The following is a 22,479-nucleotide window of genomic DNA, read 5'->3' on the forward strand; positions in this document are numbered from 1 at the left end:
ACACATAGAAAAGAAAGAAAACTTCTAGTTCAATATCCTGATTACGTAGAGAAAAATCTTGCTGCAGGCAACTTCTACACTTTCACAAACTATCATTAATCCTCACAACTTTCAGAGCAATTTCCTGTTAGAGTTTTTGTGCTTTTCTATTAGAACTAAATCAATATTACAGCTCTAATAACCGTCGCTAATGAAAGTTTGGAAACAACGGGGATTTGAAACAATTTGAAAGGGGACAACCTAATGAACAGAAAAATATACCGTCAAGCAATGATTCCACCTTGAACCTCTAAAGTTTTAACTAATTCCACAAGTACTGCAGGTGCTTAACTCTCGTTTAAACACTCGTCAAGGGATTAATTTAAAAAAATTATTTGAAATAATATATTGTAGCATTCTTTGTGATATGATACAATATGAGTTGAATAATTTTTTTTTTTGTTTGCAAATGATTCTAACCAAATGAATTCTGTGCGAAATAATAAAAATGAGTGTTTGATGTATATCTAACAAAATAGTTGGCAACTGTTTGAAAATCATAAGTAATATTTTAGAGTAATAAATATTATATATTGTGAGATAAAAAAAATAATTTAAAAAGCGTAATTTATAATTCAAAAATTAAAGGTGACAATTGTTTGAATTTTGAAAACATCGAAAGGGGCATGCAGTAATTAGCCCTAAAATGGAAGCGTAAAGTTGTGAAGGCGTACAGGAAAGCATCTAGAGCTTTCCAGCTTCCACTGCTTTTCCTTCAATATTTACCCTTTTGCGTTTTCGCAATTATAAGTTCCCTCAACTCTTCATTACTCATCATCCTCATAACCTAGTTTAACAGTACAACTTCTCCTACCACAGATCAACAATAGCAAAGATGAGGTACAATTATCTTCTCCTTTTGTCCTATTCTCTTTTGTCAATTGTGTACTTTTTTTTTGTTTTGGATTATAGTTATATTTTTCCATTTTGTGTTCTTTTTATTCTACTTAATTTTGTCCTGTACTTTTAATTAGTGAAGTGCATTTTTTTAGTTCATTAGTTTGGTGGTTTTTTTTTTTTTGTGCCGTTCAGTTTTATCTCAAGTTCTAGTGGATGTTCGAGTCAAAACCCTAGGGTTTAAGACTGCTACTTTAACTCCAACTGAAGCAATCAACTCTTTTCCCTGGAGGGTTTTCATTTGCTGTTTAGTTTGTTCCCCATCTGTTTGGAATTTTAATGCAACAAAATGTAGCGATGACTTGGGGCTTTAACTTGTGAATTTGCGTTTGGGGAATTTTCTGTAAGGTTTTGATGTTTTTCTTCGATTTAACTGAATACGTTTTGGGATTTGAAATCCAAAATAATTGATGAATTTTCTTGCATGTTGCGATTGCGGGTTGAATGCTGTTTGGATAGGGTTCATGGATAGAGTTTGCAAATGAATGGTGATATCTTAAATAATAGTGCGGTGGTGGCCTCCAACCCAGGGCATAGAAACTGAACCAACTAGGAGGTTTTGTAGTTTCAAAAGGTTTATTAAGGAGACTACCATGAATGTTAATGCTTGTATAGAATTGAAAATATTCCATTCATGTTGTTTTATAACCTGATTCTGTATGGTGGTGTGATTAACGAATACCATTTTTCTTGCTAAATAATTCATTAATGAGCACAGCCTGTGATTTTCTATGGGAGTTGTTATGAAATTATCTAAAATAAGCACGACTCACTTGGTGAGGACTTTTTACTTGTTATGTTACGTATTTACATTTACTTTTTCTTATTGATTTTCCTTCCTTTTTCGGTGCTGATCTATATTAAGAGAGTTTGTGTTCTTTGTACAGCCGACATCCTATGGTAAAGTGGGCTCAGAGGTCTGACAGGTTGTTTATAACTGTTGAGTTACCGGATGCTAATAATGTGACACATAAGCTAGAGCCAGAAGGAAAATTTTTGTTTTCTGCCACAACTGGAGTAGATAACACGCCTTATGAAGTTGAATTCGATCTTTTTGACAAGGTCGATGTAAATGTAGGTGTTGCAAAATCTCTCACTTTGCTTCTTGTATATATACACATTGACGAAGAATGACAATATTTTAAAACTATGTCTTTTAGGAGAGCAAAATTAGTGCTACCTCCAGGAACATTTGTTATCTTGTAAAGAAGGCTGAGAATAAATGGTGGACTAGACTCTTAAAGCAGAGTGGAAAGCCTCCTATCTTTCTGAAAGTTGATTGGGACAAATGGGTGGATGAAGATGAGCAAGACGAGAAAGGTAAATGACAATCCTGAATCCTATATCTCCCGCTCCTTAATTGGTTCCCATTGAAGATATCTCCTGCTTGTTATTTGGTATTCATGGTTGCCTTCTTATTTTCAGTTGGATCTGACATGGATTTTGGTGACTTTGACTTCTCGGTAAGTATCAAACTAGAATATGTCATGAGTGATTCATCTATTGTTTTTTTGGATATTAACCTGCTTCCATATGTTCAGAAATTAAATATGGGCGGAGGTGGAGATTTTGATGCTGATATTGCTGACAGGGATGAAGGCAAGTGTTCTTATGTTGAACCTTTTGTTTATATAAACTTGCTGAACGGCTTTTGGTTGACAATTGTGGTTGGTATTATGAACTTGCAGGAGATGATGACAGTGACACGGAGGATGAAATTAAGGAAGAAGGAGCTGCAGCTAGTGGTGAACCACATACAGCACCTGCTAGCAGTGAATCAGAAACAAAAGCTTGAAAGGACGGGGAGGAGCAAGAAACTTGAGAGGATCTGAGCATGTCGGTCTTGGTTTTTTTAAAATTTATTTAGTCATATGACATATGCTGGGATACGCCATCGTTTGACATGTTTAGCTTGTGTGCTTGTTATGGTGTTTTGAATATAATGAATTTAGGCCTTTTAACATGAAGTAGGCTTGTATTAATGTCACTAATCCACTGTGGTTATACTGCTTGTTATACTCTTGAGATCATTATCCACCTTCTTCCTTCTTCTGGCTCAGACGAAATTTCAGATCATTATCCACCTCCTTCAACATATGGAAAATATTGTATTGCTTTTGTGATTTTTGCTGGCAATGTGTTTTTGGGTTCAACAGCAGGCGTTGCCTTTTGAAGATTGAACTGGCTTACGCCTGACCCTTCCTCTCCCTTTCTAAAGCCAAAGACGATACCAGTAGTTGGTCATCGGATTGATAAAAAAGAGAAAGAATAGGGCAACACTTGGTTCTAATCTTGAAGTGACAGGTGCTGTTTTAACTTCTAACACGCGGTAAGTTTTTCAAGTGCTCGTAACTTGACGTTCATAACTCGGATTGGGAATGGAAGAAGATGGCAAAGGCAAAAGACAATCAATACCAGTCTTTAATTAAAAAAAGTAGATGTGCAATCGAACTTTTGTTCCTTCCTTGCACTAGAGTCTCAAGAGTGAAGACACGAAACAAGTGCTCATTCGTCTCTGGACCATGAAGAAAGAGAGAGCAAGCAAGCCTACATGAATACAGTGCAGTTACCCTTTCCAAATAATGGTACGATCGCACTTGATAGTTTTGCCCCCTTCTCAGACTGCACTTCTCGATTGACAGAGTAAAAAGAATTAGCCTAATGCTATTCAGCAGTTGCAATAAGCTTCTTGCGAGGACCTGCACTTGTTCTGAAATGCTGTCTGTATATCCATCAATGCATGCGTACGTAGGTAGGTATGCATAAGAGCTTATCATCTGCTTCCAAAATTGTAGTAATTCAATCTTCAAGTAACAAGAACTATCCAGGGACACTTGTACAGCCCACAGACGAGAAATTAAAACATTATGCATTTCACCAATAATCTCTACAAGTACAAGAGCCATTCTTGAATTTGTGAAAGCGAGTTCTGTCACGAACAATAATTTCCCTCTTATAAATCTTCGAAATGAGTTTAATCGCTGTATGACAGTCTCCGCATATTCTTAGATTCTTGTTTACACTAATAGGCACTTCAGCGCTAGTGCTTATCAAAGCAAAGGCCACAGCCAACTTCTCACTGTGATAACCCAACACATTCTCCTTGTCCTCATGACCTATATCGTGCAACACATTATTGGTCTCTGGCACATATCCGCATTCACTAATCCTAAACCTAATCTCATCAAGCTTCTGATAAATATCCCTCCAATTGGGATGGCTCTGATCACCGTTAATAAATTTATAGATCACACCACCAACTTCAGTATAACTGAATCCTGGTATTTTTTTGACAGCCCTATTTTTCATGGCTTCCCTCACCCTCCCCACATCATTCCACCTCCCATGTGAAGCATAAAGATTCGACAGTAACACAAAGTCCCCACAACTACGTGATCCCATTTCTACAAGCTTCCTGGATGCTTTCTCTGCCATCTCCACATTCCCATAAGTTTTACAAGCCCCTAACAAAGTTTGCCAAAGCACAACATCTGGATATGTGGGCATTGATGCTATAATCTTGTACGCCTGCTCCAACCGTCCTGCTCTTCCTAACAGGTCAACAACACTACCATAATGTTTCACATTTTTATCCACCCCACTTTCCTCCATTGACTCAAACAACTTCAACCCTTCATCCACCAACCCTGCATGGTTACACGCGCACAATGCTGCTAAATAACTCACGCTATCCGGCCCCAAACCATCTCGTTCTAATAGCTTGAACAGCTCTAATGCTTTAACTCCATCCCCATGCATTGCATATGCCATAACCATTGTATTCCAAGTAATAAGTGTTTTCCTACATTTCATGCCACTGAACACTTCAAACGCCTTGTTAACAAATCCACATTTCCCAAACATGTCAATAACTGCATTGCAAACGTTTACATTGTCATCAAGCTTTTGATCTCTAATATAATCATAAATCTTTTCTCCCTCCTTAAAAGCACCAAGCTGTGAACATGCAGATAGTGCTCCCAGGACGGTAACCTCATTTGGGCTCAGCCCATTCTCCCTCATCCGCTTAAAAAACTCTAGAGCTTCATTTGGTCGGTTCCCCTGAGCCATCCCAGCAATCATAGCATTCCAACTCGCAATATCCCTACTAGTCATTTCTTCGAACATAACCGACGCGCAATTCAAATCCCCACATTTTGCATAGGCATCAAGCAGAGTAGTCTGCAATAAAACATCAGCACCCACCCCAAACTTGACAATCTCACCATGGAACTGAAGGGCTTCAATCCGGGCCAATGCGCGAGCGCAGGCCTTGAGGGTGAAGGAACAAGTTAAGGCATCAGGGGTGCAACGGGCACGCCGCATGGACACGTAGCAAGTGACTGCATCTAGCGGTTGGCGGCTTTGGGCGAGGCCGCGGATAATGGCGTTCCAATCATTGGTGGCAGGGTGGGGGATGTGGTTGAAGATAAAGGTAGCGTAAGACAGGCTGCCGGCGGAGGAGGTGGCGCAAAAGTCAAGCAGCTTTGAACGGGAAAAGTAGGATTTGAAAAGGCCGGTGGTTATGAGGTGGGCTTGAAGTTGCTTGATGTGTGGTAGGGAATTGCATTTGGTTAGGAGCTTTTCAGCATAGGCCATGCAACGAAAGAAGCGTCGTTGTGAACTTGTAGCCGGAACTACGCAGAGCGAATTTTTGATGTTGCTGAAATCCCAAGCACCACATTGATTTGATCTTGAGGCTCATTGCAATAATAATAGGTCCAATTTAATGTTTATATGTAGATCTGAAAACTCTCTATTTTGAGCGAATATAAAGATGGACTTCGGTCGCCTTTGAACAGAAAGAGTAAGGACTTCCTGTTCTTTTTCATTTCTTTGACGATTCAAATTTCAAGTTTACGATTGCAATTTATGGATGTATACACACATATGGCCTGGACTGTGGACATAAAATCTAACGTCATTATAAACATCAAATTTACTAATAATCAATAGTATTGACAACTTAACAACAACAACATTGATGTAATGCATATTTGTATGATTCTTTGATCTGATTAGAGAATTAATCTTGTTCAAGGCAGAGGAGTTGCAGGATATTGAAGTACTAAGGATCGCCCCGCCAAATTTCCAATAAATAGATGAGTAAACAAATGGACATATTCAATGAAGTATGTTATACTCTAGAATCAAGGTCAGAAAATCTATTTGACGGTAAACAAACTTCTCTTCCTCAAATAACCGCAGATTTACGCCATGATTAATCACAAGAGTGACCTACTACCTACTACTTTTATAGAGAAAAATGAGGGCGAAATGGTTTACTAGAATTGGTGGAAGACAATATAAATTTATAGGGTAGTGTCAAACTATTGGTACAGATGAAGAAAATCCATGTGCTTAAAAGCACATATAACAGAGGCAGAAAAGAATCTCAGCTATCAGGGAGTCTCATCTGCACCAGTTCAGCTGGAGGCCGCAGGGTACAAACCATTTCTTTTGTTTTCCCAAAATAAACCTGCAGATTCGTGAAGATTTAACATTTTAAGTTTTGTGTCTTTTGAGCAAATCAATCAACAGAAGAGACATTTAAGAAATACAAATATCATGACAAGAACTGAAGGTAACAAAAATCTTCTGGTTCATGTACACCAAGAAAATGACGAGTGTTGATGACCTATTGTAAATAGAATTGCTATACCTGATCCAGAGAGTTTCTAAGTTTTCCCTCCATTTCTTCAATCATTTTTCCCATGTTGCATAAATGACCTTCTGCAACTGAGAGGTCCATGTTCATCTGTTGCAAAATGAAAGACAGTCAAAATCATGATATAAGAAACCTGCATAAAGACCCCTTCTCATCTCTTTGCATCATTTTATACACCTGTGGGATGAACTACGTCATAGCCAAAATGTTTGGCCAAAAAAAAAAATTTTCAAACAACAAATAGCAGTAACTTGAACCTCATAGCTTAAATACCAATTTTTACGGGAGGAAAAATCCAGTCATAAATATACAACCAAATGCAAGCATTAAGATTAAAATAAAAGATATTCCAGTCATCACAACAATAATCATCAAGCGCAAACAATCGTATATAAATTACCTGTCTTCTAATTGATCCGGACAAATTAAAGGTGCCTGATGACTCATCATTTGTGGTCAATGACAACATAACTGTACTTGTCAAACAGTAATGGGCTTTTCCTTCTTCCTCGGGACCCACCTAATTCATATGTATGAGATTTACAAGAGGCATGAAAGAGTAAGAAAAAAAATGAATGGGGGCTTGCTCCCTTTTAATTAATTTATTCATTATAGAAGGTTGCGGGAAAGAACTACCTCAATAACGTGTATGGCATCCCAAGCTCCTTCCTGCAGGTAACCTCTTTTACCATGTGCAGTCTTCGAGCCATCTTCAAGATATTTCAGAAATCAGTTCAAAGAAAGAGCATTTCCCTTCTCCCTACCAATTCAATAGAAACAATTACCTTTCTTTATTAAGAAACAAGCTACAAACCCTTCATTTTCATCTTCCCATAGATATACGGATGAAATTCCACCTTCATAGTACCTAACAACAATTTGATCAATTGAAGATCAAGCTCTAAACAGAGTCAAGATACTATTTATGGCTTGTCCTTTCATGAATCATCCAGAACGAGAAAGAATCTTGCACAAAGCTACTATCAAGGAAACAATTTCTCCTGGGTCTTTCTCAAACATGGAAATTGTGGGGAGCATGGTGTCTTAACATAGAACAGTTCTTTTATTCTCTAACTATAGGATAAAGGAAAAACGAGATAGGTAAAGGTTCTCACTGCTCACGATAGATAGCAAAAACTTCATTTGCTTCAATCTCAAGTTTTCTCAATTCTGGTGATGGATGAGGTCCATCTTCTAGTGGTGGATGATATTTATTTGACCAGGGCGACCTGCAAGTGAAACCAGGGATTTGTAAGACAGTACTTCAGAATATAAATTTACAATAAAAGCTAAAAGACAATATCAGCAAAGGGTTGAGTAACTGAGTTATGCATCTTCAAAAGCCCGATAAAATTCAAATAAGGTACCTAATGCACACTTAATATATGGACTGATGGGGCTTGTCTAGACATGTTACCATCCCAAATACTAAGCTCTAGAACTGGCAGTACAAGAACGTAGATATTTAACCATAGGAAAAACAAAAACTGTGTACTCAGGATGGCATTGATAATATAGATGACAAATAGCAAAAGCAACCAGATACCTTGGACAGGGCATTTAGAACAAATGTCAACAGAGTAATTTCCAATCTGAAGTGTATAATATTCCATTTTATAACAGTGCAAGATAACAAACAGGGAACTTTACCTGTAAGAGTCAGCATCTCTGTTGTATTCACACAATATGAACTCTTTCCCACAGTCCACATCACATAAAACCTGTCTTTCCGAGTAAATGATTAGCATTTGTTCTAGATGAATATAAAGCCCAGCAATAGAGAAGCACCAAATACCTGCATAAGAACAGCAGCTTATAATAGAAAGAACTTGCAAGATGAACTCTTTGCAAAAAAGAATGGCATACTGCAAATTGCTCTATTCTAACAAATACAGCTTCAACCAAACTCTAAAACATCTTTTACTAACCAAAATAACATTTTATTGAGCACGATAAGATTTACTTGAAATGCATGTTCACGTAGAACATCTTATATTAACCAAAGAAGAGCCTTAATCCAGTTCAATTCAAAGGCAGTATTTTAAACTTCTCAATAGAACTGAACCACGAAATTGCATTCAACCTACCCTTAAAAGACAGAAACTATCACTAGAAACAACACACAATGCCAATAATACGTCCATTCATTTTGCTCCTCTTTTAAGTCAAGCAAAAAGCTACATTCTTTGAAGTTAGAAGAGTCTCTGCTTACTACTTACTCAACATGAAGCAAACATAGCCACAGAAAGTGCAGGAAACGAGCACAGAAGATTAAAACCCTAGCAAATTGAACTGCTCAGAAGGAATAGGTGTTCTCATTTCAACCTAATCAGCCGTAAGGCCTCACCAAAAACCACAGTTAGTGTAAAAGGAAAAGCATAATTAACACAAATTAGTTGCAGACTCCATAAAAACAATGACCCCCCAAATAAAAACCAGTAAATACTTCAATTATCTTCATATATTTTTCACCACACAAAAGAGGGGGTAAAAAGCAAAATCGGAATGACCAAATGCAAGAGAAATTTTACCTGGAGAGGCTGATCGACCTGAGAAAGGAGATCGGAGGAATGGTGAGGCAATAGGCTGAGCAGTGCAGAAAGCGCCGTTTCGGTATGCTTGGGCGGAATTCTTCTCATCAACCCCATTGCCGCCTCCATTTTTCAAAACCAAAACCACCACCTCCACTTTCTCTCTCTACATTCAACTGTATTGCTTAATAGCCCTGTATGTACAGGTAGATAGAGAGAAAAGTATTTTGCTCTTCTCTCTTAACCACCCCCCCCCCCCCCACACAAAAAAAAAAAAAAAATCAAAATCGTCGTTTTGTTTTATTCCAATTATTGTGATTTTTAATTTTCGGCGATTTGTTTGATCCGAGCTTCCCTCGCGGGAACCATTTTAGTGGAGAGAATGCTGCTTTGATTACTTGGGAAGGTTACAAAGAGAGCCAGCTTCAGCCTAGTTATTGGACATTTGGACCCCTGTTGATTATAATGGAAATTCGTGAACTTCTTTTTATTCATTTTTCTTCCTACTTAGGAGAATCATATTTGGTTTGGATGTTGGTTCTGATTTTATTTCTCTTTCTTTCCCTGAGAATTTAATTTTCATTTTTCAGAAAAATATTATTGTTTTTTGGAGTTTTTTTTTAAAAAAATGTACTGTAATGATTTAATACATGTTAGGAAAAAAGGTGATTGAAAAAATATTTTCATGAAAAACATATAAATTTTTGAAGAAAAATGGCGATCTAAACATAATAGTTAATTTAACAAAAAAATTTTCAACGAGAACATATTTAACGTCTTTCTTGATTTTTAATATTAATAATCAACTTACCATGCAAGTTTTTTTTCCTTTTAAAAGTGAAACAACGAGCATTTTTTTTTTTAAATGTTACTTCGTTTGTATAGAGCACTCTAGTCAATGTTTAGCAAAAGTGATGCATTGATTAGCTAATCTAATTGGCAACGTTGCAAGTTAAAAAAAAAAAAAAACAATTTGTAACTGGTCAAACGATAATCATTTCAATCAAAATTATTATTATAAGCACTTGTACAGTATCGTTGGCAATTATTATAACCACCATTTATGTTAATGACTTTTGGCTAAGGTCATATGTGAACCCTCGTGCCAGTTATCATCAATCCACGGCCACCATTGGGTGATGGTGAGCTGTTTTGGGACCTATTGGCTCTACTTTTAAGCAAAGATATGATAGCTGTTATGGACGTGAGCGTTGTCAATGAGTGACCATGGAATAAGCAATGGTTGAAAATGAGACGAAGAGGGTTTCAAACCACACCTTTCTTTTGGAGTGTTGTCTTGTTGGACTTGTGCCCAAAAGAAATGGGATATTTACTGAGGCAGATGAAAGGTGCTGTTTATGTTACCTTGACTTGTCATCGGACTAGTCATTGTCGCAAAGTTGTGTAAGACCGTTAAAAGTGCACATCCATCGAACATTTTACGTACGGCGTAACTCTATTTACACATGATATAATTTATTTTTAACAACGTGTAATTTTAAAATAAAAATTTATAAATTCCACACGTGTTATTAAAAACGAGATATAAAATAAAATCTCGCACAATTTTTTTTGGCCAAATTCTAGCCGTGAAGCAAAGTTCCTGCCCCCTCTTCCATTTAGATAGGAGGTTGTCTGAAATATTTATTTGAAATAATTATTGTACCACTTTTTATGATGTAATATATGTACGATAAAAAGATAATTGAAAATTGTTTCTATGATAAAAAGGCAGAACAAAATTTCAATATTCTTTTTTTTTTGCAAATCTTGATAACAAAACAAACCCTGAAATTTAACTTTTAAGAGAAAATTTAAATTTGATGAAACTAAATACTTGACTAATAGTACAAGAACTGCTAATCACTTGTAACCGCACAAGTTTTTTTTTTTTTTTTTTTTAAAAAAAATCATTTAAATAGCAGCAATTAAAAGTACTGGATGCAAAACAAGCATTAAGAGAAGCAGCAGCTGCTTGTTCGGTGTACTTATCTAGCTGCACGAGGATCCGAATACCTGTAGATGACACACACTGCCTACGGAAGTTTAGGTAGCTTGCCCGCTTAGCCCAAGTTCGACTTTAACTCTCTGACAAGAATGCAGATATGACTACAAAGAGTATACTACATTTGGCACCAAAGGCATTAGAAATTCGAAGTACTCTTTTTTAAGTTACTGTTACGACAACAGGATAACCAAAACTAGCAAAAGGAAACACGAGCGGACGCTTGAAATTCTGCAGTCTGGAATAGGCTGGCGGGGAGAGTGTGCGTGCGTGCCTGTGAGTCCGCTAAACTTCTACCCTCATGTTTTACCTGCAGTGCTAAATTTAGCACGCCGCTCTTCATAGGAAGCTGAAAATGTTTCTGTAGTATTGGTTAAAAGGCAACAACAAAAAACTTCGAGCACAAAGCATATGCTACTAACATCATGTGAAAACGGAGAGAGGCCCATGGAAAGAAATATTTTGTCATACGTCACTAATAGAGCGTATGCATGAATATTAGCTAACCTGTCAACTAGAAGATGGCTTATAAAAGAAGAATGAAAACAACTGGTTAGCTTATTAGTGTTCAGATTGACATATGTTCAACTGCATTGGTATTGTACAGATTAGCATGAACTCAGGATGCTACTCAAGATTTGTGCCAGCCATATAACCAAAGAAGTCACACCTTACTTCCATTTTCTGATAGAATGGCTAAAGCCACTAAAATAAAGTTTACATGTTTATGCATCTATATGTTGAAAATTGTTTAGTCTTTTCAACCCTTTTTTTTTTTTTTTTTTTTTAAGTTAGTATATTTGGGTGGGTGAAGCTAGGGATGACTGGTTGATCCACTGCACAATAAGCATACACCGCATTATGAAACAAAGATCTTTGATGAATTTTTCAGTTATTGACATCATGAACGGATATCCCTCCCAATAAACTTGATAGAAATGATAAATAAGTCTAGGTTTAATTGTCAAATAGGTGTGTAGACACACAAATATGCGCAGAGAAAAAAGGTGGAAACTTAAATGTCAAATGCATTCTTTTCCTCTAATAAAGTCAGATATTCCTTTGAAGCGCAAAGAGGTTATATAAGATACCCAGGGGTTAATTTTGAAACTCGCATCCATGTTAACCAATAGTCTTCCTTCTATTGTATTGATTTGGCTTTTAAAAAACTAGGCTGGTTTTTTTTCTTGTTTCTCTTTCCAGCAATGAATCAGAAGTGCTCAAATTGCACAAGGAGAGAAGGTGCCAAGTCAATTCAAGCGACCATATTTATCCACTAAAATAATAACTTTAAAGTGGCAGACTATGCTACAGGTTAGGAGATAATGGAACTTACGTTCGGTGGGCCTTGACATGATGGGAACATAGACAGCTTTCCTATGTTTCAATCTAACATTATTCAGCAAACTGTCATCTGAAAAATGAAAGTTAACTAAGTAATATAACCACGGTTTGGAGTTGTTATTAGGGAAGAGGAAGTAAGAGGGTTACTCAAATCAAACCAGTTTCAATAAGGGAACAGCTCTGTAAAGCCTCATCATATATAGCAGCTTGAAGCTTGTAATTAAGGCATTCCTTCTTCAAGTGCTCATCCAAAGCTTGTTTAGCACCTAAAAAGAAACATTTCATGCTAAGCAAACAAAATTTCCAACACCAACGGTGTTTAGGGTAAATAAATTTTAAAACCAAATACATCGTCGGCTATCATCAGTAGTTCAACTGAAGATGAGTCATGTTTAAAGCACCTTATTGCAGACAAGTATAAGTGAAAAGTTTCACACTTGGATTTCTTTTAGATGCGACAATATGCCTTGGTTCAGCAATGCAGAAACAAAATACTACAAATGTCATAACATACTCTTTAGTGTTAAGTAGCCAAGCTGCAATAACACGCTTGAACATGAACAAGTATGACACAAAATGTATTAACTGGAGCTGAATTAGCATAAAAGAGTCCAGCAGTAGTTGCATATATGTAAAGATAAAACAAGTAGTCCTCAAGTAGCTGATCATGTAATGCTAATCCAGCATAAAGAATTCCAGCTCTAGCTGCATAAGTATCAAACAATAAAACTAGTAGACCTCAAGTACCTGATGAACAAATGAATCTAAGACCTTCAAATTCACAAGATTGAAGAACTAGTGGAATTTCCGAAGCCATTGTGTATTGAGGTTTCCTTGTTGTCTTCTCAATATCAAGTAATAAATCTATAACCTACAAGATAATGCTGTCAGAATGCCTTCTAATTGTAAAAGGTTCGACAATGGAACTCAGTGTATCCTGCTGAATCCCATCATCAGACTCAAACCACATCATACTATCACCAGCACCATTTGAGATTTAAGAAAATTCATAACTTTCACACTGCATGTTTTTACGCACATTAGGAGTTTCAAGGCCTTCTCCGATCAGAAATAGTAGAGCACCCATGCATCGGATTTGGTGCCACAGGAAAGCACTACCTTTAATTTTTATCGCCCAGAGTTCATTGTCCTCGAAACTGCAAAATCATGGGGACAACAGTCAATGTGACACAAGGTCTGTGGATAGGCACCAGAACTAAGAAAACAATTGTGAGCTTAACTCTCACTTAAGGACTCTAATGAGCAAAATAAATGTTCCAAACACACATCTTATTTAAGTTTGCATTCGGTATTTGGGTGGTTTGCCAAGGGGAGTACAGGGATGGACATATAAGGTGAATTCATCCAAACTATAGAGGAAGAAGTGAAGCCTCACTCAATGCAACAAGACTTAAAATTATACAATGCCAGTGACTTTGAATCAAAAGATAGCCAAACTAAAATCCCACACACGAATTTGCTACTTCTGATAGCAATATACTCTTAAAAAGTTCCTTCAAGACCTTCAAGAAGCCAAATCCAATCAATCTGAGGGTATCAATTTTGTATGTATCAAAGTGATATTTTTCATTGCCAAAGGAGATGGGACGAATAAGGTTCTTCTACCTGAGGAAATGACATTAAGCTATACCTTTAGTTAAAAATACTAATCTCATTTCTTTATATAAGAATATTTTCTTTTGAATATCGCCACATTTAGTGCAATACCTTTCTTGATGTATTTTCAAAATGCCTTAGGGAGTGCAATTGTTTTCTCCTTCCCCTCAAAAGCTACTACAGAACTCAACTACAGAGCACCATAGAATGTATGAATTTGAAGTAAAAGTGGAAAATTTTTACATTCCGTCGTTCCCTTTTCATACTATGTTGGAGTTCAGACTCAAATGCATACAGGTTTTCATATACACTCAAAGCTTCAAAGACAGCACATGCTTCATCGTTCTATGGAATTAATATCATTTCTTACATATGGATGAAGTATAACTCAAAGAAAATACTCAACAACCAATCAAGCAAATGAAGTATAGAACAAAAATCTTGTACTATCTAAAATTAATATCAAGTTGATGAGAACAAATGCACTTTACATTCTACTACAAAAAAAATGAGGTGAGAGCCACAGGTTAAAGAGTCAAAAGAGTTAAGAATACACAACCTTTCACTGCAACGGGAAATCTCAAATAGCGTGATGCAACGTCTGAAATTGTGTACATTAATGGCATCCATCTTGCAAAAGTTTCGGAAATCATGTTCACCAAGAAATTTCTTCCCAGCAGTCTCCATTGCCTAGTAAAACATGGTATTGGGAAACATATTCAGAATCCTTCCACTATATATCCAGCACAAGGAGCAAACAGCTCAAATAAGTCTCAGAATTTGGATTCAAGAAAATGGCACACCATTATATTAAGATTATCCCTCCAAAAGAAGTACTTATATTGTCTACATAAACAGCTGAACCTGGAGAACAGCACCAAAGAAATAATCAGAGAAAATTGGGCAGCACGTTGGTGTAGAGTCCAATATATTGTCAATTTTGAAATTCCTTGAGATAAGCAAGTTACCATTCAAGGATGGATATTATTGTCCTTGGAATAGGTCCAAACCAAAAAATGACAAGAAAAGAAACACAACTCCCTCTTATCTCCCCCACACACAAAACAAAAAATAGACAAATAAAAAGAGGAGAAATGAAGGCAAGAACAAGAACAAGAAATCCCAAAATTTTTAACCCTCTCTTCTTAATTAAAGCTAATTAAACGTTCTGCATTATTATGTTTAGGCCTTAAGGACCACAACAAGCATAACATTCAGCCAATTAGTTCTCAGCCCTTCATCTCATGCAACATAGTGACATCCTGGCACCCCTAACTTTGTTGCATCATGAAACATGGAGTTAATGCCCATATACATTCCAAATCATCCAATAGTGAGGGTGCTGTTATAGCCACAGAATGGACATAAGAAGTGAAGACCTATTCAGGCCATGGCTATCCACACATAGGAGCTAATGTGCAGGCCTCATATTTCATCTCTTTTATATTGGTCACCATACTATCTCACCCGTGCAAAGCATGGGAAACGTTGCTGTTTTCATGTGCCTGTTCATAACGTACTCAACAAGGTAAATAAATAGTTGCAAATTATTTGAATTCTCAGAAATCCTTATCATGCAATGAAGCCCTTCAACTTGGCATGTTCCAAATGAGAATAATTTTTTTTAATAAAAATACGCATAAAAGTGTAGACCATAGCTTCCATCAGAAAGAGAGAGAAGAAAGCGAGCTTTGCTGAGCTGTAATGACCTTGCACTGAAATCAACTGGAGCAGGAGACCAACCCATAACTTGAATATCTTTTGGAAGGACTTTATTAATCATGCCAACATAGTCCATTTCTCCTGTTTATTAATCATTAGAAATGCATATTAACTGGCAAGGAAACATATATAGCTAGAAAGGACGTCAACAGTTTGACATTAAGACTTCAAACTAAGGTGGTATTAAGAAATGATTGCATAAATGAAAAACCTATATCTATCTTTTACGAGTAAAACTCTTCATTCTATTAAATTTGACAATATTTTGACACACCCAAAAAGTAGAACTTCCCTTCAAAACAAAGAAAGTAACATAACGATCTTCTAAAAACTTGATTCTGAGGTACGATCAAAAGCAAAGACTATTCTTTCTGATACATAAAAAAAAAAAAAGCTGACCACATGATTCTTCCGGCCAAATATCTCCAGCATATTCAGTGTTCCCTCTTGTTTGCTTCAGGTTTGACCGTAAAAACAGAGCAATTACCTGCATCCATATACTTTGAGCTTTCAACGAGTAGAACAATTAAGTGGAATACCACCTTCCAACCAAGAGAAATTGGATGAGTAGTTAAATACAGAAATAAAACAGAGAGAGGCCTTCCAGGCGAAAAAAAAGTAGTCAATCAAAGATGTGGAACTTTATTCAGATCAGGAGATGAACCACAAATGTCAGATATATACAGTATTCTTTACAAAAGTCTGATGTAGAGCCAAAAATATTTCTGTCAAGCTGATTGACCTGTGAAGTGGCCAGCCAAATGAACAATAAGATAATTTCTTCCTTTCTCCTTTTTCTTCTTATTTTCTTTTTTTTTTGGCGAGGTGGGGGTGGCACTGGCAAAAGAGGGGAAATATAAAGTAGTTTTCACATTATTTGTGTGACTATTTAGATGAAATATTTTGCCAATCTTCCATTTATCACATTGAAATGCAGCTATCTGTTACTAAAAGCTAACTTGAAGCATTCTAAAATTTAAAAAGGTCAGACAATATGGAGACAGCTATACAAGAACAAAGTGCTTTGAGACAGCTGGAGTCTCATTCACAGAATCATAGCAACAGATGGAGCAAAAGGATTGACAACATACTTGCCCAGTAGAAGAAACTCCTTTATCTGTTCTACCACATCTTGAGTATTGTAGTCCCTTCTTGTCTACTCTATCAATGAGCTTTGTCTTCTTAAGAGCTCTAAAAATTTCAGACTGTAAAATCACAAAATTCAAAAGCTAACTACTACATATAAACCACAATCCAATATTGTCTATCAAGTAGTTTCTTTCCCAAAGTGTGCATAAATGGAAAATATCAGGAAAGAATTCTAAAGGAAAAGGAGAAAGGGATAATGCAGCACAAAAAACAGCCTTTTCTACTCTTAACAATTGATAGATCCAAATTCTAGTTCAAACATGCAGCGTAATTGGCCTCAAATGGCAGCAGAACGCTTCTGTATGAAAAAGCAATTTCACAGTTGTTTTAACAGGGAACAATTGCCAACATAGAGCATATTTCAGAAGAACCATACGGGGGATAACCAACCCAATCATTATGGATATATTAGAAATCAATCTTTCTTTGCACTGAGTGGAACACAAGATTCTACAGTGGACCACAAAGGGTATGAAGTGCAAAACTTGGAAAAAGGAAGGAAACACCCATCATCTTTCAATTATTTGCTGTAAAATGGTAAAGACAATATGCAATTAAACCATCCCACAGCAATCATGCATTGACAATTCAATATCTCATCTTCCTAGACCTTCCCAAATTAATAATCTATCAATGACAATAAAAGCAATAAAAGCAGTAAAAGAAAGAAAGATGAAAGAAGATGAGAAAAAACAGATTGACTTGACTCATGGATAGAAATATGACAATGTCAATTAAGGAACATGAATCATCAAGTGCTGTTGAAATGAGGAGAATGACTAGGAAAACTAGTGAACACACCTCCACAGTTGGATCCATGTGTGCCTCTGAAGCAAAACCATAAAACCTAAAAGAAGCATGTCAAATAGTTATGTTCAATCCATTGCTCATATACAAACATACTATTACGTATACTTCCTATATGGTAGGTAAGAGAAAATTTAAGGTAAAGTGCACCACACCAGATCTAACAAACATACACTTGTAAATGACTAGTTCCTTTTTATTTCAGCCAAGCATTTACACAATTTCCAGCAATAACTCATCAATCATTGTATGGACATCATTTGACAAAAAAAATATTGTATGGACATCAAATTGATTCTTGAAACCACTTGACACAACTTTAGACCGCAGATGCACCAATAAGATTGACTATGAAAAACATGAAAGTATAGCTTGTGCATAGCTTTATAAGGGAATAGTAGAAAAAGGTCTCCTGTAAATATGTGTGCTATTATGTTTTCATTTTTCTTTTAATAGAAGAAATGAAATAAGCATCGAGTTATATCCATCCCTGGAACTCGTACCTCTGACCGAAGTACATAACTTTTAAAGCAACATATCTCCTGGGGAATTGACGCACACCACTTGTCTGGGGACCTGTGTCCAAATATTGAATCAAATCTTATTGAAGAAGGATAAGATTTCATCACACTGCCAAACATGCAAAAGAGGCCGATGCATCCTAATTGATTGAGGTACAAAAAAAAAAAAAAAAAAAAGCCCTGTTCAAAGTTCCACTATGCAATTGAACATGAATATTCCTGCTAAAGATTCCTTTACTTCCCCGTTTAAGGATGTAACTAGGACAATGAGTTGGATTTCAGTGCTTAATTTCCATAATGGAGAACTGAAGACTATTTCATTGGGAGGTAGTTATATTTTAGCTAACATTGTAATGCATTTCACAGCGATAATTTTGAAATATCATCCATTACAATGAATAATCACAGAAAATAGGAAGAGGAAAAAGAGTATTATTCAAACTTAAAATGCAGAAACCTGAATCTTTCTTCGTTCCCCCTTTGTAGGTTGCCAAGTCACCCTCTATTTTTAATTCCTCTAACTCCTCAGCTACAGCACTGGCACTAACATTTTCCTTCCCCTGCAAAGTCATTAAAAAAATCCCACTTCAAATATTCACCTATATACAGAAACAAGGGTAAAATAAAGAAAGAAAGAAAGAAAAGAGGATTGTTAAAGTAAAGCAAACCTTTTGACAATGGCAATTTGATAGCAATGACGACAACTTAGCCTTTTCTGATTCTAACTCCTGAGTTTTACATGTTGCAGACACTTATAGTAGACACAAAATAGGAAAAAGAACAGCAAAAAAGAGCAATCAATTAGTATTCTGACTTCTGGGTACCTTGACTCTTTTCTGGAGAGAGTGGAGCTGTGCTTGTAGAGAGCTGATGAGGTCCACATCGGAGTCGGAGTTTGCGAGATCCATCGTATGTTGCTGTGACTGCTATCTTTTGAAGTTCAAGTGTTCGACGATATGTTTACAAGGAAATGCCTCTATGAAGAACAAGAAGTCAACAACAGAGTACCGGAAGTAGGCTTTTCAAAATGTTTGAAAACTGGCGCAAAAAGCTTATATGTATTTCACGGCTCAAGGATGGAGCATAGAAGGCGCGACCTGTAATGCTGAGCTACTTTACGCCTTTGGGTCAGTGGTAGAAAGGCGTGGCTGCATTGATCATTTTGAAATATCTTCTAATAGCACATAATTCAAAATTGGTGTATTATTGTTTAAAATTTGACACAGCATTTGAAGGGTTTTTTTTCCCTGAAAAGGCATTTGAAGATTATTCAAGAAAATTCATACCACATTGAGACTTTTGATTTCTCTCTGGTTATAGAATTCCACTATTTTATTTATTGGGGCATCCAAAGTAGGTATTATAATTCCTTTTCTATAAACGATTTCATGTATCAAATTAACTTATGTATCATAGTGTGTTGATATCTAGTTTTTTAGGAATTTATATGTGTCATAATGTGTGTTTGATGACTTATTTTAAATTTTTAGAAAACCTAAACTTAACAATCTTGTAGTTGTGTACATCACTAGAATATTGTAAAAATATGTCTTTGAGCACTTAAAGTAGAGAATATGCTTGTATTACATATCAAACTTATTTATCTTGCAAATTATTTTTTTTCAACTTTATTCATCTAGAATATTGATTTATAGGTATGTTATATAAAATTTGGCTACGTGTCAAGGATTGCTTTTTCTGGATATACTCGAACCGAGAACTAGATTGTGTAATGATGATACTAAAAATGAATATTTTCCTAAAATGTATGATCCATTTCTTAAAAACTGCATATTGTGGAAGAATCAAAACTATACTTTCACTTTCTAAATTGATTGATTGATATTCTATCAATTAGTACTAATTACTATTTCCCAATGTTATCTTCGATACTAAGGTTCCGTTTGATAAAACTGAATCTGAATTCTGAAATCTGAATACTGAAACAATTAATTTGCTGAATTTTAAGCACTGAAAAAAATACTCCCTCTTTTCTACTTTGATAGTCATGTTTTCCTTTTTCGTCCGTCCCAAATTGTAGTCCATTTTTCAATTGAAGAATGTAGTTGTATTTTAATTTTCCTAAAATACCCTTATTCAATGTAAGTTGTTGTTACTATAAACCTATCCCATTTAATGAAAGTTGATTCTTTTTTTACCATCAATTCAAGTTTCCATAAAGTTGTACCATATTTAATGTGAGGGTATTTCAGAAAAATAACAATCTAAATTGATTGTTCCAACAAAGTTAACTACTTTTTCGTAAACTGTGTGAAAAAAGAAACAAGACTATCAAAATGGGACGGAGGGAGTATATGAATGTCTGAATTTTAATGCTAAACCTATTTATGCTGTTTGATAAATATTTATAACTGAATGCTTAATAAGTTTAATTTGACAATTTTACTCTTATATCCTTTCATTCAAAAAAGAAATAGAATCTATGATTTAATTAGTTTAAAATTGTTAGGTATGAAAATGAAAATATTTATTTTTAAATCAAATTAATATAAAAGATGAAATATATTATATGAGGAGTTTAGAGAAGATGTGAAAGTCATTAAAAAGGGAGAAAAGAGAAACTAAAAATCGTTAGATAGAGAATATTATGTTGTTTAATTAGATAAGAATTTTGAACATAATTAACAAACAATGGTAGATTTGGTAGATAAGATAAGGTAATTGAAGTAATTTTATTGATTCTTATCAGAATTAAACATTCAGTTATGATTCTTGTGCTGAAAAAAATACACACAGGTTCAGCACTGCTTAACAAGTTCAGCAAATAGATTTTCATTTATCAAACACTCAAAACATCTGAATATCTGAAAAAATTCAGATTTAGCACTATTTTATGTTATCAAACAGAGCCTAAATAGGATTGATATTCTGATTGATTAGTTGATATTCTATTGCTTATTTAATTTGGCAGAGGTTTATTAATGGCAAATACTTGGCCATAATTTGTGAAGAAGGGGCATAATATTAGAGCATAACCAAGTATTTGCCTTATTAATTCGTGAAGAAGGGCATTAATTTATAGCCAAGTGTAGAGCTCAATTACCGTTTCAGTTACTTTGACCACCGAGTTTCCCGGGCATAACGTTTCAAAGGCCATTCCCAAAGTGCTCTCTCATTCGTTGGATGAAACAAAAGAGAAACCTCAGTGGTCTCCGTAGGATAACTGGACTGATTCCAACGACCGATTCATAACTCCCACCGAAATGCCTAAAACAACTTTCTTGAACCCCAATAAACTTGTCAAACAATAATTTGTGACAGAACTCTACACTGTCCAAAACTAGACAAGACAATTCTCCAAAATTCTCCAAAACCTCATTGAATTGGTGAGCTTCACTATTTCCTTTTCTTTTCCTACTATTTGTCCGTGCTCATTTTCTTTATGGCAAACTTGAATTGTGACTCTGATTTTGTAAGTTATACTTTGTTTTCATCTCGAATTAAGAGAAAGTATAAAACACATATGTTTTTGGTGGATCCCAGATAGTATTTTCTTGAAATTTTTTGTGCACCATTTCCTTTCTGAGAAGTTTGATGCATTATTCGTTACAGCATAATTTCTTCTAAAAAAACAGTGAAAGAAAGATTCTTTTGGTAGGAAGTAAAAAGGTTCAAATGAGACTGCTGTTGAGAAGGAACAGAAAAGGATGAAATCTAATTTCATCCATTTCTATGAAACAGTATTCAGGGGAAAGGCTGCGCTGTTTTATGTGTATGCAATACTGTGTGATTGGACTGGAGATAAAGCAGTGCCTCGACGAAAACATTAGTACTGCTATTCTGAATTCTGGAACATGATTATGCTTTAAAATTTAAACAGTTGATGCACTCGATATACATCCTTTTTATTTTATTTTTTTGTCTCCTTTTCTTTTCTTAATCTAAGGATACAAATTACAGATATGTAGGAGGGAAGAGTGGTGAAATTTTAGTAATGTAGTACAGGAGAAGCAGGGGAGGTTGAGAAAACAAGAGAAGAGGAAATGAAGAAGAAGTGGATGTGCAAGAAATCGACTTCCCAATATTTTTCTCCTCATTTTTTTGCCCTGAAGTCATTAGGTGTTCGATTTCATTGATCATTTAAAGGTGGATCTGAATATGAGAACTCATAGATGACGTGATAGTAAACAATATGTAGCATACAAATGCTTAATTTAG

At 35.6% G+C, this 22,479-nt stretch overlaps 4 protein-coding genes across 5 annotated transcripts; 1 reads left to right on the plus strand and 3 right to left on the minus strand.

The window, feature by feature from the left end:
• The first annotated feature begins 698 nt into the window (after nucleotides 1-698).
• LOC113749060 (co-chaperone protein p23-1-like) lies at nucleotides 699-2,995 on the plus strand. The gene is made up of 6 exons (XM_027292703.1): nucleotides 699-879; nucleotides 1,824-2,010; nucleotides 2,097-2,256; nucleotides 2,362-2,399; nucleotides 2,478-2,535; nucleotides 2,625-2,995. Exons 1-6 carry the CDS (start codon nucleotides 875-877, stop codon nucleotides 2,729-2,731), a joined length of 555 nt encoding a protein of 184 aa, XP_027148504.1. The 5' UTR covers nucleotides 699-874; the 3' UTR covers nucleotides 2,732-2,995.
• A 344-nt stretch (nucleotides 2,996-3,339) lies between these two features.
• Nucleotides 3,340-5,599, minus strand: LOC113749056 (pentatricopeptide repeat-containing protein At1g34160). The gene has a single exon (XM_027292700.1). The coding sequence runs from the start codon at nucleotides 5,533-5,535 to the stop codon at nucleotides 3,811-3,813; it is 1,725 nt and encodes a 574-aa protein (XP_027148501.1). The 5' UTR covers nucleotides 5,536-5,599; the 3' UTR covers nucleotides 3,340-3,810.
• Nucleotides 5,600-6,011: 412 nt separating this feature from the next.
• LOC113749059 (probable F-actin-capping protein subunit beta) lies at nucleotides 6,012-9,352 on the minus strand. The gene is made up of 8 exons (XM_027292702.1): nucleotides 9,136-9,352; nucleotides 8,255-8,325; nucleotides 7,720-7,833; nucleotides 7,390-7,472; nucleotides 7,241-7,314; nucleotides 7,005-7,124; nucleotides 6,599-6,694; nucleotides 6,012-6,415 (listed from the first exon to the last, which is right to left on the minus strand). The coding sequence occupies exons 1-8, from the start codon at nucleotides 9,262-9,264 to the stop codon at nucleotides 6,332-6,334; spliced, it is 771 nt and encodes a 256-aa protein (XP_027148503.1). The 5' UTR covers nucleotides 9,265-9,352; the 3' UTR covers nucleotides 6,012-6,331.
• A 1,711-nt stretch (nucleotides 9,353-11,063) lies between these two features.
• LOC113749884 (tRNA pseudouridine(38/39) synthase) lies at nucleotides 11,064-19,297 on the minus strand. 2 transcript variants are annotated; one of them, XM_027293758.1, is made up of 15 exons: nucleotides 19,125-19,297; nucleotides 18,969-19,028; nucleotides 18,758-18,860; nucleotides 18,283-18,355; nucleotides 17,774-17,819; nucleotides 16,915-17,028; nucleotides 16,223-16,310; nucleotides 15,811-15,904; nucleotides 14,905-14,965; nucleotides 14,661-14,791; nucleotides 13,524-13,641; nucleotides 13,232-13,355; nucleotides 12,643-12,750; nucleotides 12,477-12,554; nucleotides 11,064-11,489 (listed from the first exon to the last, which is right to left on the minus strand). In XM_027293758.1, exons 1-15 carry the CDS (start codon nucleotides 19,206-19,208, stop codon nucleotides 11,440-11,442), a joined length of 1,332 nt encoding a protein of 443 aa, XP_027149559.1. In that variant the 5' UTR covers nucleotides 19,209-19,297; the 3' UTR covers nucleotides 11,064-11,439. The 2 variants fall into 2 exon arrangements, with proteins under 2 accessions (XP_027149559.1, XP_027149558.1); XM_027293757.1 differs by having other exon boundaries at nucleotides 11,064-11,501.
• Nucleotides 19,298-22,479: the final 3,182 nt, after the last annotated feature.

The sequence above is a fragment of the Coffea eugenioides genome, chromosome 10, assembly GCF_003713205.1.
Source record: "Coffea eugenioides isolate CCC68of chromosome 10, Ceug_1.0, whole genome shotgun sequence".
Lineage (NCBI taxonomy): Eukaryota > Viridiplantae > Streptophyta > Magnoliopsida > Gentianales > Rubiaceae > Coffea > Coffea eugenioides.